General features: G+C 44.7%; 1 protein-coding gene across 1 annotated transcript; it reads right to left on the minus strand.

Annotated features, from left to right (window-relative positions):
- Positions 1-3,631: 3,631 nt before the first annotated feature.
- Positions 3,632-15,764, minus strand: LOC104579311 (lipase member N). The gene is made up of 10 exons (XM_010226874.2): positions 15,697-15,764; positions 13,458-13,590; positions 11,740-11,854; positions 10,636-10,834; positions 9,837-9,946; positions 8,155-8,291; positions 7,065-7,205; positions 6,202-6,273; positions 4,726-4,794; positions 3,632-3,865 (listed from the first exon to the last, which is right to left on the minus strand). The coding sequence occupies exons 2-10, from the start codon at positions 13,581-13,583 to the stop codon at positions 3,632-3,634; spliced, it is 1,203 nt and encodes a 400-aa protein (XP_010225176.2). The 5' UTR covers positions 13,584-13,590; positions 15,697-15,764.
- Between the last annotated feature and the right edge of the window lie 361 nt (positions 15,765-16,125).

Here is a 16,125-nt window from a genome sequence, read left to right on the forward strand (position 1 = left end):
CACGAGAAATGCCTTCACAATAATCCCAGCATGAAGCATGAAACGTTTGCAGGACAGAGCAAGACACTTAATCCCACTTTTAAACATAATATTGCAATATAAAAACCTTGTACTACAGCCATTAAAAATACTATATAAAACACAACCATGAAATTTGCACCTGCAGAATTATATAGCATTTGGAAGCAATGCTTCCTACACTTTCCCGTAATCTAAGAAACTCAGCGTTTGTCAGCAATGACCTTTAGTTATTCATAGTGTTACTATCTTACAGCTAACTACAGAAATGCAGTTTACCAGACAAAAACACCTTTAATACTTTTGAAAATCCAGCTGGGACAGAATAACACAGAATATTGTGTTAGCAACACCAACAACCAAGGAACTGTCTGGCTGTCTCCTAGGGATATCTCATGAAGTTATGGCTCCATTTTCAAAGACCTGTTGATCTAAAGGTATCTGTCAAATATATGGCAGACCAGAGCTTTAGACAGGCAACCACTTCAGCTCCAGTGAGGATAAAACCCGCTCTGGTGGAAGACAGAATTTTCGGAAAGCCATTCTCAGCTTACGGAATGAATTCCCTGGGAATCACAGACCACCCCATAATCTCACCACTCTTCTTTGTTGGCACAACAGATATCAGAATCATGTACATATTAAACTCATTCCAAAACAAAGGGGTGGCTTTTTGGTGCCCTTCTGAAAAGGGAAGTGCACCCATGAGATTAGTTAACTGCTCAGTGCAGTCCAGAAACTTAGGTCCTACAGAGAGGCATTTGGGGTACAAAGGGAGTAGAAATTGCATATGAAAGATGTGCAAACGCCCTGTTTCTTCTTTTTATATTTTCTCTTTTTGCCCTGAGGATATTCTTTCATTTGTATAGGGCTAGCGACAGGAATAATTATTAAAAATGGAATACTGTTGTAGGCTTGAGGTTTTTCTGAAATACGACGAGGCCGTTCTGAACTCAGCTCGCCACCATACCAGAATCACCTGTGTTTATGGATGCGGGGGAGCAGGAGCTTTGCACAGACGCGGGCTCGCGGCCCCCACCTCCTGGGGATGGAGAAGGCAGCGGCTGTCAGTGACACCGCGCGGTCTGCGCTCCATCCCCGCTCAGCGCGCACCCTGCCCGAGGCTTCCGCGAGTCCCGCCTCGCCTCCATCGGGCCTCCTCTCGCGGAGGCCTCAAGCAATGCTCAAGGCGCGGGGAAGGACCTGACAGCCCCAGGGCGGCGGAGCAGGGGAAGTGGAGGGGACGGCGCGGGGGGCGCGCACGAGAGCGGCCGAGCTGCACGGAGCCCCAGCAGCGACCACACGAGCACGGGGGAACCTGGACGCCCCCGAGAGCCGCCGCGGCTGCCGCCATCCCCAGCCTCCAGGGCGGCAGCTCCCGCCGCCGCACGGCGCTGCTTTCCCGCCCCCGCCCCGTGGAACCGCATGCGCCAAGGAGCGGCGCGGGGCGCTGCTTACCGCGGAGCCGGCTGCTCCCGCCCGACGCGGCGCCGCCTCCCGCATCCGCGGGACGGGCCCCAGCGCGGCCGCGGCCCCCGCTGGAAGCGGCTGCAGACAAAGCGCGGGGCGCCTCCCACGCGGGGCACCTCCGGCCGCCGCAGAGAGAAGGCGGCAGCCGTGGGCCCCGCCGGCGCCTCCGCCGCCCTCCCGAGCGGCCCCGGGGCAGCCACTGCCCGCACCCGCTGCCGCAGCGCGGAGCCGCTCGCAGCCCGCGCTCCGCCGCAGCCGGGCCGCGCTGCACTGCGGAGGGAGGAGCCTGGGCGGCATGGCCGCGGCCGGCGCTGCCCGCGGGGAGCGCGGCTCCGCCCCGCGCCTGCCCGCCTGCTCCGCCGCCGGTGCCCAGCGGCCCCTGGTGCCCGACGGCCCCTGGTGCCCAACGGCCGCTAGTGCCCAACGGCTCCTAGTGATCAGCGGCCGCTAGTGCCCAACGGCCGCCGCGCGCCTGCCCTGCCGCTAGTGCCCAACGGCCGTTAGTGACCTGTGGCCGTTAGTGCCCAGCGGCCGCCGCGCGCCTGCCCCGCCGCTAGGGCCCAACGGCCGTTAGTGACCAACGGCCGCTGCGCGCCTGGCCCGGCCATTACTGCCCAAAGGCCACCGGGTGCCCCTGCCCCAACCGTTGGTGCCCAACGGCCGCACTTTGCAGAGCGTGCTGCAGCTCTGGGGCCAGCCAGAGCAAGCAGCTCCCTGCCTGGGCGTGCAAGAGTGTGGGAGGAGAGCAGCGAGAGGGCACCAGCCTGCAAAACTAGGTAGGGGCAAAGAGCGACGAGCGCGGTGGGTGCCCTTTCTGGCCCACAAGGTGGGCGTGTGAGGCAGGGAGAGTGTGACGTGCCTAGTGCTTGTAGTAGTTGTTATCTCGCGTGTCTCTCTCCTCTGCGCTTTGAAATTCCTTATGTTCAGTCTGCATTTGAATGAGTTTCTGTGTGCTTGAGCAGTTATGAGCGTGCATGCTTTATCTTGGCTGATCTAAATCTTGGGTGGGCTTAAGCAAGGAGAAACATGAATTAGGAAAACTGCTGCTAAAGAAACTGTGGATAAGGTACCAAAGAAGAAGAAGGTTTAAATAAGGGTATAATGGTTGGTCTGTGGCTGTGGTAGGTTGACAAGAAGGGCACTGGAGGGGAAGGGAAGAATGAGAGAATTTGGTAATCTCAGGTGTCTTAATGTCTCAGACATTAAGCTGAAATATTAGTGCTTGGTAATCATGGCACCTTTTGGTGTTCAGCATGGAAGATGTTACAAGCTGCTTTCTTTCCTGAGTGGTGTCGTTCACTGACTTATCTGTAAAGACAAATACTTTAGTGTTACCTTTTGCCTCCTGGATCATCTTGTAGGTGAGCAGAGAGGGTACACTAATGTGGTGAGTTGGGAAGCTGGAAAAGCTTGCAAAAGCTGCCAGTGCCAAGAATATTTTGTGATTGGTGTATTGCTTGGTGCATTGGCTGCCTGATGGATTTGCATCTGCATCTGAGGGCAAGAGAATATTTGCATCTGCCCAATCTGGTGATTCCTCTATGACATAAATTTTCTTAGGTTAAATCCCTTGGCATTTGAGCCATTGAGGCTAACTAGTGCTTGCGTGTCGAAGCCATCTTCTGACATCTCCTGAGTCTTTTTTGCCACTGTTGGTAAATGTGAGGAAAGATATGCCAAGCACTCTCTCAAGAGATAGATGATTTAATCTAAACAAATATCTAATCAAGAAAAATGAGCAAATCCCATTGTGTACTTTCATGAAATAACACCTCTGTCTCCAATAGAATGTGTAGTATTGATATACAAGTGAGAAGAATGTTTAGTTTAGTTATAGTAAAATAGTTATAGCAGTTAATATATCCCAAAATAAGTGATGCACAGAATGCTTGTATTTTCAATAGTCATCCCATCCCCACGGACCTCGATTTCTCAGGAAGATTCCAATCACCTAAATATGGTAGCACCGTGGAAAACCTAAAACTATTAGAAATGCAAGAAAATACAAACCACACAGGTTTGGAAACCCCTATACCAATATCCATTGTGTGTATCTGTGTGTTTATCCTCAGGATTCATCATTATTGCTAAACAGAAGTATCCGAGGGCTTTTACTGGATGGATGAGTTCCTTCTGTGAAATGTTAAGGGTTTTTTCTTATTAGTTCAATGATTTTCCAGTACATTTTCTTAGGTGCATCCACGCCCCAGATGAAATCTAGGTGTCCCCAGTCAGGAAAATTGTCATAGTAAATGAGGTTTTTGATGCGAGGAAGTAGCCTTCCCATGTCATTTGGATCTGCAAACTTGTCGCGTCCACCACTCCAAACAGCAATTGGTGTGTTAATCTTCTCTATCTCATATGCAGGAGGAGTGGCCTGAAAGGAAGGAAGCAGACTTGAAGTGAATGTTGTCCTGCCAAAAATTGCTTTTGGGGAAAAGATTCTGTGCAATCATCTCTGCTTCCCTCCCTTCTCCCCTCCCTCACTACAGGAAAATAGTTAGGACCAAGCCTGCCCTCTCAGTGATTATTCCCCTTCATTTTTTTGCCTACGGTGAGGAACAGCGACCTGTCCTATTCCTCAGTGCCTTCCTAGTGCATGGTTACACGTTGTTCTGCTGTGTGAGTGCTGCTCATGTCCTTGAGAGGTGGGGCTATGGAGAGCACAGTATTTGTGTTTACTGAGGACTGCAGAGCTGTTGTTCATATGTGTCCCAGTTTTGACTAATTTCGTGTTCTTTTCATGCTTTTGGGGGTCATGGAATGAAACAGTCTTAGCTGCAGTGTTCCAGGCTTCACTGACTCTCTCAGGTCATGGTGTTGCTACAGACGGAATAAAAAGAAGTAAGGCTACCTGTCTTGCCTATCATCACTGAGGAGATTAAAGAAACCTCAAAGTACAGAGCAGAGATCTTCTGAGCCCTAAATAAATGGCTTAATATACAGGGTGATTACTTGTCTACGTGGTGACAAGGTACCATTCCTAAAATTTCAGGGAGAGTAGTTAATATTTCGCTTGACTGCTTTTTTGGACAGTTTCCTAACTGTCCAAAGTATTGGGATCATAAAGTCAGTCCTTTCAAAATTAATCCAGACTGTAGTATTTAACCATCTTGTGCATAGATGGAAGTGTTTGCCATATCTTCGGAGCCTTTCTCCAAAGAATTTTTTTATTCTTAGTATCTATTCTAAGCCAGAACCCAAGGATGAGTTCTCCAGAAAAACATATTGTCTTACCTGGTTGTATTTCTTCATATTTTCCTTGGTGCCATAGTCATAAGCTTGAAATCGGTTTGCAAGTATTAGCTGTTAATGTTGTAATAAAAACAAATACAATGAAAATGTTAAACGACTGAGAAACAGAGTTCAAGGACTGCAGTGCCCAGACAGTGGACTGTGACTCCTACCTCTTTCTCATGCTGGTTTTCTCAAGTAATGAGTGTGGATCATAGGGTGAATGACTTTATTGCCTGTCCCCTTGCTGTCCTCAGACACCACCCAGGGCATGCTTTGCTATTAAAATATTTCTTGACTTAGTTGAATAAAGTTGGCATTGCCATCTTGACCTGTGACTACATTCATGTTTCCCTTTGGAAAGGGGATCTGGATGTCTAGGAGCTGTTGGGACTATTACTAGTCCAGTGTACTGTGTGATCTTTCCTCACACATCTTGTCTTTTGGCTGTCAACTGTGCCTGGCTGCTTATAGCAGTGATAGTGTTTCCAGGTATTCCATAATTCTTGAAGGAGTTTATTTCTCAATTTAGCCTGTCACTGAAGAGTATTCTTGAATCTGTGTTGTCTAAAAAATTGGAATCTGTCCTGCTGGAAAGGTAAGTTGCTGTGTTGTTTTTATCCAAATCTGTTAAGTAGTTTGATTTGTGAGTAGTTGCCTGTAATTTAGGGTAAGAAAACATTGTGAAACTGTTTCTGAGTTATCCTTGCTGTATCTGGCCTGGAATATGTGGATTGAACTCAAGGCTTTGAGTAATCGAGGATATGCTAATAATCTGCTAGTTTGTCTCCACTTACTGGCCTTGAGTTCTGAGGGCCTGAGTGCAGGGACTTTTTGTCAGCAGTGTGCCCAGGAACACATGTATATTTAGGACCATTTTAAGTATTAGCAAAAATGACCACTGTTATTTCCCTGATATGATTCAGAGCATAGACACAACAAGCTCAGGTATGAGTGATGTAAAGTTCTCCACTTTCATTATGCCAGTGGAAGCATTTGTGTGTTTAACTGGTTCTGGGAGCTGATCCAAGCTGCAATTAGTCCTCTGGGGAAAAATGTTTTAACCTGGATCACTTCCCTGTTCTGGCTTATCCTCCAGCTACACAGTATTCCGCTATCCTCTTAGTGCCTGCCAAGTGCCCAGGCTTCACTCGAGGTCATTCCTGACTTTTCAAGGCAACCATCTTCATCAATAAAGGCTGATGAGGCCTGGGAGTCACTAGAGGCTGGCGGGCCATGGCCTGTTGTGCCACAGGGAAATCTCGGTGCCCCAGACGAAAGGGACAACTCAGGCAAGTGCCCTGGCCAGAGGTGAAGAGCACTCCGTGCACGGCGGGTGCTCACGGCAGTCCGTGAGACGGTGTGTTGGGCTGGTGCCCAGGGCCTCTGGACTTCCCTGTAGGCTGCCAGTTGGGTAGAAAGTAGGAGTTAGAGTCAATTAATACGTCAGTTTATACATCAGGTGTGCAGGATTCATACCTGATGCCAATGAAGGAGGTTGTGAACTGATGTCCCTGCTGGGTAATGGGCTACGTATACATCTGTTCGACTCTGAAGAGAAAGCAGAAATGCTACAAATGTAGGGATCGAGTGTTATGACAGAAAAAAAATGGAGTACCTATGTAACATTCTGCCATGTAAAATTCTCCCTCTAATATTATGTTCTTTAAAATAGCAATCAGAAAGCTAAGAATAGATTCACAAACACATCATTTTGCAGTAGGAATTAATAAGCAGAGTCTATGCTTTTAAAAGAATCTCTCCCACATCAATGCTTAGTCATATGGAAGACTGTATTTGGGGAGTTAGTAGAAAGGCATTTCCTAAGTTTTCACATTTTGTCGGATACCTCTAAGCAGTGCTGTGTTTAATGAGTACAAGAAGATTGTTAATAGACCGTCTGATGGGCATAATGAGACTATGTGTTGGAAAGATTTTATGAGAAGATTTGTTATATAATCTGAGAAAGAGCAAAGGGCAGCAGAAAAGAGGTGGTGAGCACGAAGGGAAAAAAGATGGTAACCATAGTAAAATGATGATATCCTGTTGAAAGAAGTGTAGAGGACTAGCTTTTGAGTCTGAGTTTTGGCTCAAAAGTTTTGAAATTTAGGGAGGAGCAAGAAATAGTCTCATACATTCTGAGGATGTGGATGTCTTGTTTAGGAAGGAAAATATGAATTATACAAAAGAAAAGAAACCCTATAATCTACTTGTACTTTAACAAATGGTTTGATTCTTGTCTGATAATCTCTTAGGGCAGAAAGAGGGTATGGTAGAAACATTATATTCTGTCAAAGTTACTTTAGCTTTATTTGTAATAAGGTGCCCTTGGTTGTGCTTACCGCGTTCAGATTTCCTGTCCTGCCCCCAGCTATGTAAGCCAGGATACCTGCACAGGCTTTTCCAAAAGATTTACAAAACAGTATTAGAGGCCTTTTCAGCAGTTCATTCTGGTGAAAGACTCCTTTGCAGCCAAGTGTTAACTGTGGAGGAAAAAGTGCAAAATTTTTATTTCTTGTTATATGAGCATATCATACAGGAAACTGCCACTCGCTCTTTCCTAGTAGCCTAGTCTCTAAACTCAGATTGCTGAAACCGCTCGGCTTCCCAATACCCTTTAAGGTGTATTCTTACAGAGAGCACGGTGTGTGTTCTTCCTGCTGTGTATTGCTGGACCTGAGTCTTGGAGGGAGCTCTCCTATTTCTATTGCAGCTACCTCACAGAGAGAGTTAAAACGCAAGGAGTCCCTCTTTTCTGCACTCTCAATATTGAGACTAAGCAAAGAGGGAGCAGGCAAAGGAGAAGGATGTAGAGCCAGAGACTCCATAGCTACATAGTACATACAGAAAGATACAGGGATACGCTGGATACAGGACCAGAAAGAGCACATGCTGCTGCAATTTGGCATAAATGTACAGGATTTCTACCATGCGCAGAAAATTATATTAAATTGGTTAGTTTTGGTGTAAAATAGGTACATCTCCCTTTAAGAGTTTCCTTTTTTAGTAATTAAAGGGTTTCCTTGTTTAGTAGTTAATAATTATTTCATAAACATAATGGAACTGCAAGGATGACATGATATGTCTAATGAGTTAAAAATGTTAAACTTGCAGTTTTCTACTAGTGCTTAAGGCTATGTTTAGTGGAGTGTGTAGACTCAGGTATCCTAATATTTTCAAGTTTCCTTCAGAAATACTTGGTGTAAATAAATGGCAAAAATATTTCTGTTATCTTAAAGAAATATCAAAAGAGGGATTGTGTCAACCCTAGCAATTCAGCTGCGTGGAATCTGAAGTCTACCAGCACTATTAGCACTCTGATACACTAGACTCCGTATTAATTCATCAACTCCTTCAAAATCAGCTCATATTGAGTGAATCTAGTATAGATAAAGTAGCCTATTAGGTCTTTTAGAAGGAAGAATTACATACCCTGATAATTGCTTGAGGAAGACCTAGAAATGTAGTCACAGGACTGGAAGCATGTGTAAGTGTGGCTACTGGTCCAAAAGCAAAGAACACTTTGATCCTCTGAGCCAGCTCAGGATAAGTAGAAAAGGCTACGAAAGCTGCAAACACAGAAAAGGAACGTGAGATAGTGAAGAGATCTTCCAAGGACAAAATAATTGAAAAGCAAATAAGAAGTGAGCCTAGATTAGCAGTTCATTGTCTGTAGTTGGTGCTACATATTTTACCTGAGGAAAGTGTTTGATGCTTGACACTTTGCTTAGAAAGCAGAGTTCATTCTAAAGATACAGCTTCATTAGAGTTTATCCAGACTTCGACTTTCTCAGAACTGACCATTTAGTAATAAGGACATTTTTCAAGAAAAGATGCATAAATCAGATTTTCTTAACTCAGATATCCCTCCAAAGTTTCCCAAACTCTAATAAGATATAGTTTTTCAGCTTGTGGTCTTTAAAAGACTTATATGTTCATGGTGGCATGCAGTAGTAAGATAATTATCTGAAGGCTGAGAGGTTAAGAACAACTGTTTGACTTGTAAGTAAGTGCAAACTTAGAAGGGTGAGTGAACATGTAAATAAGGGAAGAATTTGGGGAAGAATGGAACAGACCAGAAAGGATACATCTTATTCTGTTTCTGAGCACATTCAAATTCCTCCACTGATGGATACAATGACAATTTTAACTGATTATATAGGTACCTAAAGACAAAGAAGATGCTGTCTTTGCCTTTTTTTTTTTTTTTCCAAAAGACCCTTATGAGAGGAAAAAAAAACTTTTCTAAGCATATGGTCCCATGTTACTTCCCCCTCTCCCATTTTCTTCTCTGTTTCTGAGGTTACTGCTGTAAAATGCTTACAGCACACGATGACTCATTGGATAAAACCTAGTATCCATTCTAGGATCTTAGGCATATACCAGAGATACCAGGAACTGTTAACTGATGCTAAATGAAAGTAAGTTGCATTCAAAAGCCATTAAGTGAGCTAATGTTGGTACACAGATACTAATAACAAGGAAGTTCTTAGTATTGATTTTTCTTTTCTCATTTCCAGTGTCTGGTAATTTGTTTTTATTCAGTAATGGTGTCAGTTATAGTCATTCAGGGGTTGTGCTTTAACTGAGATTAAGTCATTAGTAACTTTTTTCTTTTGGTATACTAACAGTGTTCATGATGGATTTTGAACTGTGTTTTGGATTGTTGTTTTTAGTATTTACAACTAGTCTATGAAGATCAGGTATATTTGTCTTAAAAACTGAGCTTAATAAAAATTTACTCTTGCTGGAACTTGAGAAAAAATATCAAATGCGGTAAAACTATGATAAAACAACAATGAATGGCTAGACTGTAGCCATCCTGTATAAGGATACTTAGCAAACTATAATATATGGTACCTGGTAAATAATAGCTTTTAAATGTTAGTAATCCTTACTTACAGAAGTTAGAACCATTTCTAGATCCTCTATTTATTTCTATGTTTCAGCTAAACAGAACAGTTTTAGTAAAGTTTCCTGTATTTTGCAAATGTCAGTCCAGAAAGTACTTCTCCCTTTAATTTTATAGGAGAGAAAGATATCTGACAGAGGGAGGGACATTCCAGTCAGGTTGGGGCAGTCATGGTTTTATAATCAGGCAGTCCTGACATTACCTGCGGCTGAAGCTTCTGAGTGGCCAATGTAATAGAGTTGCATCTGTCCGGTTTTATTCATGGTGAAGTACAGCTCTGCTGGCAGATCATATTTACCTATCTCGTGAAAGCTACAGAGGAGAAACACAAAAAGCTGACAACTAGCAAGGTTACCTATCACAGCATGAATTTCTGAATGCTGGTTTTCTTTATAGCACCAAGCAGAACCCGTTCAAAGATGAGATTACACACGTAGGTGGATACTTTTTTGTGACTAGGGACAGGATGCAGCTGTGCTACGAGGCTGCATGAGGCTCTCTGCTGAGGAAGTACCAGCTTTGTCTATAGCTTTGTAACTTTCTCAGTTTAGTTATTTCTTTCTTGGTTGAGTTCAACTGTGAGAGATCAGATTTCTAGACTGAGCTGAGCAGCCTGCTCTCCTGTGTGCACTGGGGTCTTGGTTTTTGGTGGGATACTTAGAGGTCCTAGAGGCCTCTCAACATTGGGAGAAACTTGGAGGTGTTTCCTCCAAAGAATCTAGCATTGTGTATGGACAAACTGATGGGTGACTTAGGTGTTTCAAGCTTTCCTTCTGTGTGTGCTGACTCCAGAAGGGCCTGTCCAGGTAACCCAGCCAAGCCCTTCCCCCTGACCCTTAGGATATAGCTAAAAGTGGCTGCATTCAGGGAGATAATTTGCTTTAGTCCCCTTGAATGTTGTATGTTTCACTTGAAATCAGGTAATATAAAAACCAGCAGCCCGAAGGGGAAAGCTTCTGCACCTCCTGAAAGTTGCTTTCATCAGTATTTCCATAGAATACCTGTACTTCCAGAACGCTTTCTGGCACGGTTTGAGGGTCCTGTGCCTTAAAGACCAAGTGTTCCCTCGGCTATTTCCAATCCAGACGTCGTAGCCAGCATCTGCTAGGATGAATGCCAGGCTGTTGCTGGGCAGGTTAGAAATCCAGTGAATAGCATCTCCTACAGTACCATGGTGTAGAAAGACTACAGGCTTTGTTCCTGAAAAATAAAAAGGTGCTCTGATGCTTTAGAAAGTTTTATGCTTTAGAATTTTTAGTTCGTTGTTGTTTTGTTTTGTTTTTAACTGTTCAGTAAGTCCATGGATGTTTACCGCATGTTTTTTGGCTAAGCTGCCTGGAAGACTGGCTTCCATGCAAGCAGTCCTGCTGTTTCCTGTGAGCAGTGAAGAATGTTTTGGTTTGGCCAGTACCCACGTTCTTCTGCACTGAGAAAGCAACCTACAGATCTCTTGGTTTCTACCACCAATAAGTAGAGATGAAAGATTAAAAACAGAACAGACATATAAAGGCAACAAATAAAGAGAAGCAAGAAAAGGGTCCAGGATTTATATCCTTGAATTCCAATTACCATGGTATTATAAGTGAATATATTAATAGAATTCCAGTTTCATTATATCAAGGATTTCTCAAAGAGGGTGTTACAGATTCCTCGTATTCGTTGGTGATAGGTTTTCTGTCCCTTCCGTATCTCATAAGCTAATGACTTAGCTTTATTTAAATGATGAATCAGAGATTTTTTTTTATCTAGAACTCTCTTAGCTTAAAAAAAAAGTTTTTTCTTTTTTTAATCAGAATTATTTATGGCTATTATAAGAATTATTTAAGCCTAATGATAAAAATGTTTTCAGGCTGCCAACAAATATACATTATATCAAAGGGAAAAACTGGAATTGTGGAAAAAAATCATAAGAATTTGAAATTTGAAAGGAGACACTGAATGTGCAGACTTGAGATGGATTTGGAATGCAGCCCAAATTCCTGACAAGGTGCTTTTGCTGCAACTCAAGAGTGTGGAGCAGGCCATGGCATGAGCAAAGGGGAAAGATGGGTGGCCCATGTAAAAGCTGCCTCCCAGCCTTTCCTTAGGGGCTGTAACTGACACACCTGTGTTGGGACTGTTCCTCCCACCAGGAATTCTGAAGACACGAAGAATGTATCCATCCTCAGTAGTAACTTCATGCTCCTCACTGGGATACCCGTGATATCTGATAATTTCACTCTGTGGGAGGCCAAAGGAGAGTTTGTTACTAACTTTGACAGTGCAGAGGTGGGTGCAGAAGGAGGTGTCTGTTTGGAGGCTGCTTGTGTGCCAGAATGTGAAGCCAGCCAAGAAGCAGCTCAGGTGTGGAGGGGCTGAGGAAGGGCCAGGCAAGTGCTTGTGGTAGCACGGAGCTTATTGTCCTCTGCTCTACTTTGTGCTAGTGGGAAGGGTCCCTAAAAGGATTCCTGCCGAAGAGCACAGCACAGCTTTTCCACGGGAAGAGTGGGCAGAAACACGAGAATTGCGTTTCAGCACCATCTTGTTCCCAAGCTCTAGCGTGCGAAGCAGATACATGTGTGCAGGAAGGCAGGGGGGAAGCCCTAGACTAGACTCAGTGTTTAGTTTAGTGCATTGCAGAGCTTGGAAGCGTGTGTCGTTCTCACCAGAACTGTCCCTCAGAACATGGGATGAAGGATCCGCTGCTTGCTGGGAAACGTGGTGGCTTTGGGGAAGTAAAGAGACAAGCCACGGAGTTCAGCTGCAGTCTCCAAAGAGGATGTCGTCTCATCTCCTTCAGCAAATGCAGGTGCAATAGTTTGTCATGTTGTGCAAGGCTGATGCAAGTTGTACCTTTCTGGAGAGTAAACATGTGGCAGGCTCTGGGCTGAATTAATGCCAAATGATGTGATCTTGGTCCAGAACGAGTGCTTTCTTACCAGAGTCCGATTAGGCAAACTATCCAGGGGAGGCAAGTAAAGAGTGGGGCTCCTGTGAGGAAGGAACTCCTGAGAGCACCTACCCCTGGTTCTGTGTGTGCTGTGAGGAGAGCTTTGGTAAGTCGGAGCATGGGGTCTTGTGTTACTTTGTGATGTGAGCATCTGCTATTTGAAGAAGAGGTTCAGCGTCCCTTGCCATTTGTATAGAGCAACCAGGTTGATAGTGAAGGTTAGTTTCCCTTTAGACAAGCAACCACCTGCTGTTTCCACCATTAATGTGGTGCTCTCTCTGGCAGGTCAAACTGTTCAGGTGGAGAGCCATGGTGTTCCCTGGGGTGGTGCTGCCCAGCCCGTTGCTGGACGAACTCTGTTCTCCTGCCACAACTGCAGTCTCCCACTCTTCTGACAGAAGCCTGAGATGTCAAGGCACATTGGGGAAGGGTGACTGTGTGACAAAGACTCGGGGTTATAAGTATAGCTCAAGCCTGTGTTCTTCATGCCTCTGTCAGTGTTCTCTGAATGCATAGACAAGAATAGTCTGTTTGATTTGGTCTTGTGTGGTGCAGGTAGCATGTGCTCTGAGCACAGTCTTGGACTGAGTGATGGTGCTGGGGGTCAAAATTGAGTAGCCCTGATCCCGTGTTGGCCTTGAGCAGATCCTGTAGAATTGCTTGTCCTCTGAGTGAAAAGTAATGCAATGTACAAGGGTCACATCTGTCCCCTGTGTGTTCAGAGCTGCACTGTTTGCAGTCATGACTCTAATGCAGTTGCTTGGGCACAGAGAGCTTGGGGAAAGTTAGAAATAGCATCAGTGTCCTAGCGCAAACTGTTAGTGATTGTGCAGGGGTAGTGATAGTGGAACCGAAGATTTAAAAAGAAACACAGAGACAACAGTAAAAACTTACAACGTTCATGAAGCATTCAGGGTCGAAACACTTCCTTTTCTGGATTTCCTCTGAGTTCAGAACGGAGGAGAATCCAGCTGAAGAGGCGATTCCTTGGCAGCAGAGCAGCATAAGGAGGCACCACATGCTGGGACTGTGTGAAAGAGCACATGCATGTGTGTTTTCCCTGCTTTAGAAAAGGGATCTTTCTGTGCACTTAAACTGCACTAAGGGGGGTTTCTCCTGGAAGCTCCCCCAGGTGCGTTGTCCCCAGGCCTGAGAGAAACAGCTGCCTGTGTGAGGAGGGCTGGTGGGCAGCTCAGGGCGGGTAAGAGCAGTGGGGAGTGAGCCAGGGGCTCCAGGAGGGATGTGGCCTGGGCCGGAGGAATGTGCCTGAGAGAGGTTGGTGCCTCTTTGAGGGGAGAGTGAGTGCTGTGAGGAGAAAAGTTCCAGTCGTTCAGCAGATGGAGAAGGACCTTCAAGATCAAGCAGGCCACCTAAAAATGTTCAGTAAGAGGATCTGTGGGAGCAAAGGGATGTGTAGCATGGTCTAAAGTTTCAGCTTGTGAAGGCTGCTTGTACGACTGCCTCACCATCATGCGGGCACGACTGCACTTGTAGGTTGGTTTCCTCAGAAGAGAAGGGCGTGCCTAAAAGGGCCTTTTTGTGATTGTGCTGGTTCACCTTTCTGTCCACCCCATAATTAAGTTCTTGATGTCCCTGGTGAATTTCTAGCAAGCTCAGCAGTGAGACAGAAGCCTGTAAGGTAATGGGGTTCCCAGGAGCTCCTAGGGAGCGTTTGTCAGGGAAGAAGTGTTTGCTGGGGGCAGAGCCCTGCTGAGGGGAGAACAGGCATGAGTCGGGTTTTCTCTTTGGCTGTAGCTGCCTTTGTAAGTAGCAGAGAGGAAGCCGCCAGGCCATAAAGAAGAGTCTGGCACACTATGGGGTAGATATGTAAAATTTGAGGGTGAGAGGGTTGTTCTGAGAGGTATAACCAAGAAAATTTCTATCTCTAAACTTGTGAGAGAATGAGGTCTCAGTTCTTTTCATCTTCAGTTAGATCAGTCATGCACCCTGAGTCGCCAGGCAGCGGGTTAAAGCTGAACTGGGAAATACTAACAACCTTCATATTGGCATCCAAACTCAGTCCAGGTCTTTCCCTTTGTATGTGAACAGTTCCTATCCTCTATCAAACGAATAGAAAACCTTCCACCTGTGTGTTCGGCTAGCACAGTTGTATAGTAGATAATCTTCCTTGTTTTTTGCTATTCTCACAGGAGTAAACACGTCCCTCTGTCTCTGCATGTAGAATGTCTTTTTTGAAGAAGATTCGTGTTTAGCTTAAGTCACAGTTTGTTTTTTGTACGAATAGATGGCGTAACAAGGAAGCCAAACTGCTGCCCTCTTTAGGGTAACCTTTTATTCTGTATATCATATTTATCACTTGTGGTAGCTGGAATGCCCTAAGGCACTTCTAGATGAATGCTCTATAAATCAGACAGAGTAGGCCAATTAACTCCAAAGCTTGGCAGGATCTGTCTCATCTGTCTCATTATTTTCAGAGGCAAAGATTTGACTGTAGAAGCCCTGAACAAGCATCTAATCTTTATGTAATGAAATAAAGCCAAAGGGGAGCATTTACCATTGCAAATAGGAATTAAGTTCTTAAAAAAGAAGGCAGTTCACATTCAAAAGGCCAGCTCTGAAAAGTTCTGAAATTTAATGACAGTAAGCTTTTAACAGCTTCTAGAAATTCATCACTGTACCCACTGGAGAACCCTAACACTTGTGGGTCACAAAACCACTAGGACTGTTAGGACAACTCGTTCACTAATGTACTAGGCACATATCAGTATCTCCTGTTTAATTCATGAGAGAAATTTAAATGCATTTGAAAACGACATGAATTGGCATCTATGCACTCTCTTAAAATACTGAGACATTCACTCATCTACTCAAATATCCTCAGAAAATAAAAACGCTAACAAACAACAAAACTCCTAACAAACAAATAAACAGAAATCCCTAACTACAACAAGATGAAACCATCATTTACTCCTTCTTCCCATTTGTGCAGGTTAAGGACTTCCTCTTCTCAACTTTAGCAAACATAAACTTCATTGCATAGCAGCAGGCTTAGTGAAGAGGAAGGAAGAAAAAGCTGTCTCTTCTTGTAAGCAAGTACACAAAACCAAGACTGTGCATCTTTGTGGAGACAGGCAAGTGAGAGGAGACCATGAGTACATATAAAATAAATTACCTCGATTTTGACTGCCTTTCTTGTGTCTTCTGTTGGTAGTTCCTAGGCTGCCTCCACTAGCCGACTGATTCACTGTCAGGAACTATGCCAATAAAAGAAAATTGAAACACAGTGAGCGCTCACTTAAGAGCAGTAGTAGAGGGTGTTGTGTGTTGTCTGCTTGTACGGGAGAGCGTGTTTATGTGATGATGGGGCAGTACTTAAGAAGTGATAAACAGCACCCTGCTGTGACATTCTGAAAGGAGATATTAAAAAGTGCCTACCAACCTATGGTTAGGATATTTAACAGGGCTGTTGGGGTTCTAGCTCCCTGAGGCTGTTGCAGATCTTGGTCTGTGCTGTCTCCTCTTCTGGGGACTGCTTTCACTATATTATTCTAGGATAAAGAGGAGGAAGAGTCCGACTCTGTTGACAATTCTCCCCAAAAAT

The sequence above is a fragment of the Tinamus guttatus genome, unplaced genomic scaffold (assembly GCF_059628265.1).
Source record: "Tinamus guttatus ecotype Peru unplaced genomic scaffold, ASM5962826v1 Tinamus_guttatus_pri_ptg000314l, whole genome shotgun sequence".
Taxonomy (NCBI): Eukaryota; Metazoa; Chordata; class Aves; order Tinamiformes; family Tinamidae; genus Tinamus; species Tinamus guttatus.

Excerpts from the sequence above, each read along its gene's own strand:
- LOC104579311 (XM_010226874.2), bottom strand. The coding sequence starts at position 13,583 with ATGTGGTGCCTCCTTATGCTGCTCTGCTGCCAAGGAATCGCCTCTTCA. Across the intron at positions 9,947-10,635 it reads AAAGCGTTCTGGAAGTACAG|CTTTCACGAGATAGGTAAAT; the intron begins GTATTCTATGGA and ends TCTCCTCTGTAG. Across the intron at positions 8,292-9,836 it reads CTCAGAAGCTTCAGCCGCAG|CTTTCGTAGCCTTTTCTACT; the intron begins GTAATGTCAGGA and ends CTGTGTTTGCAG.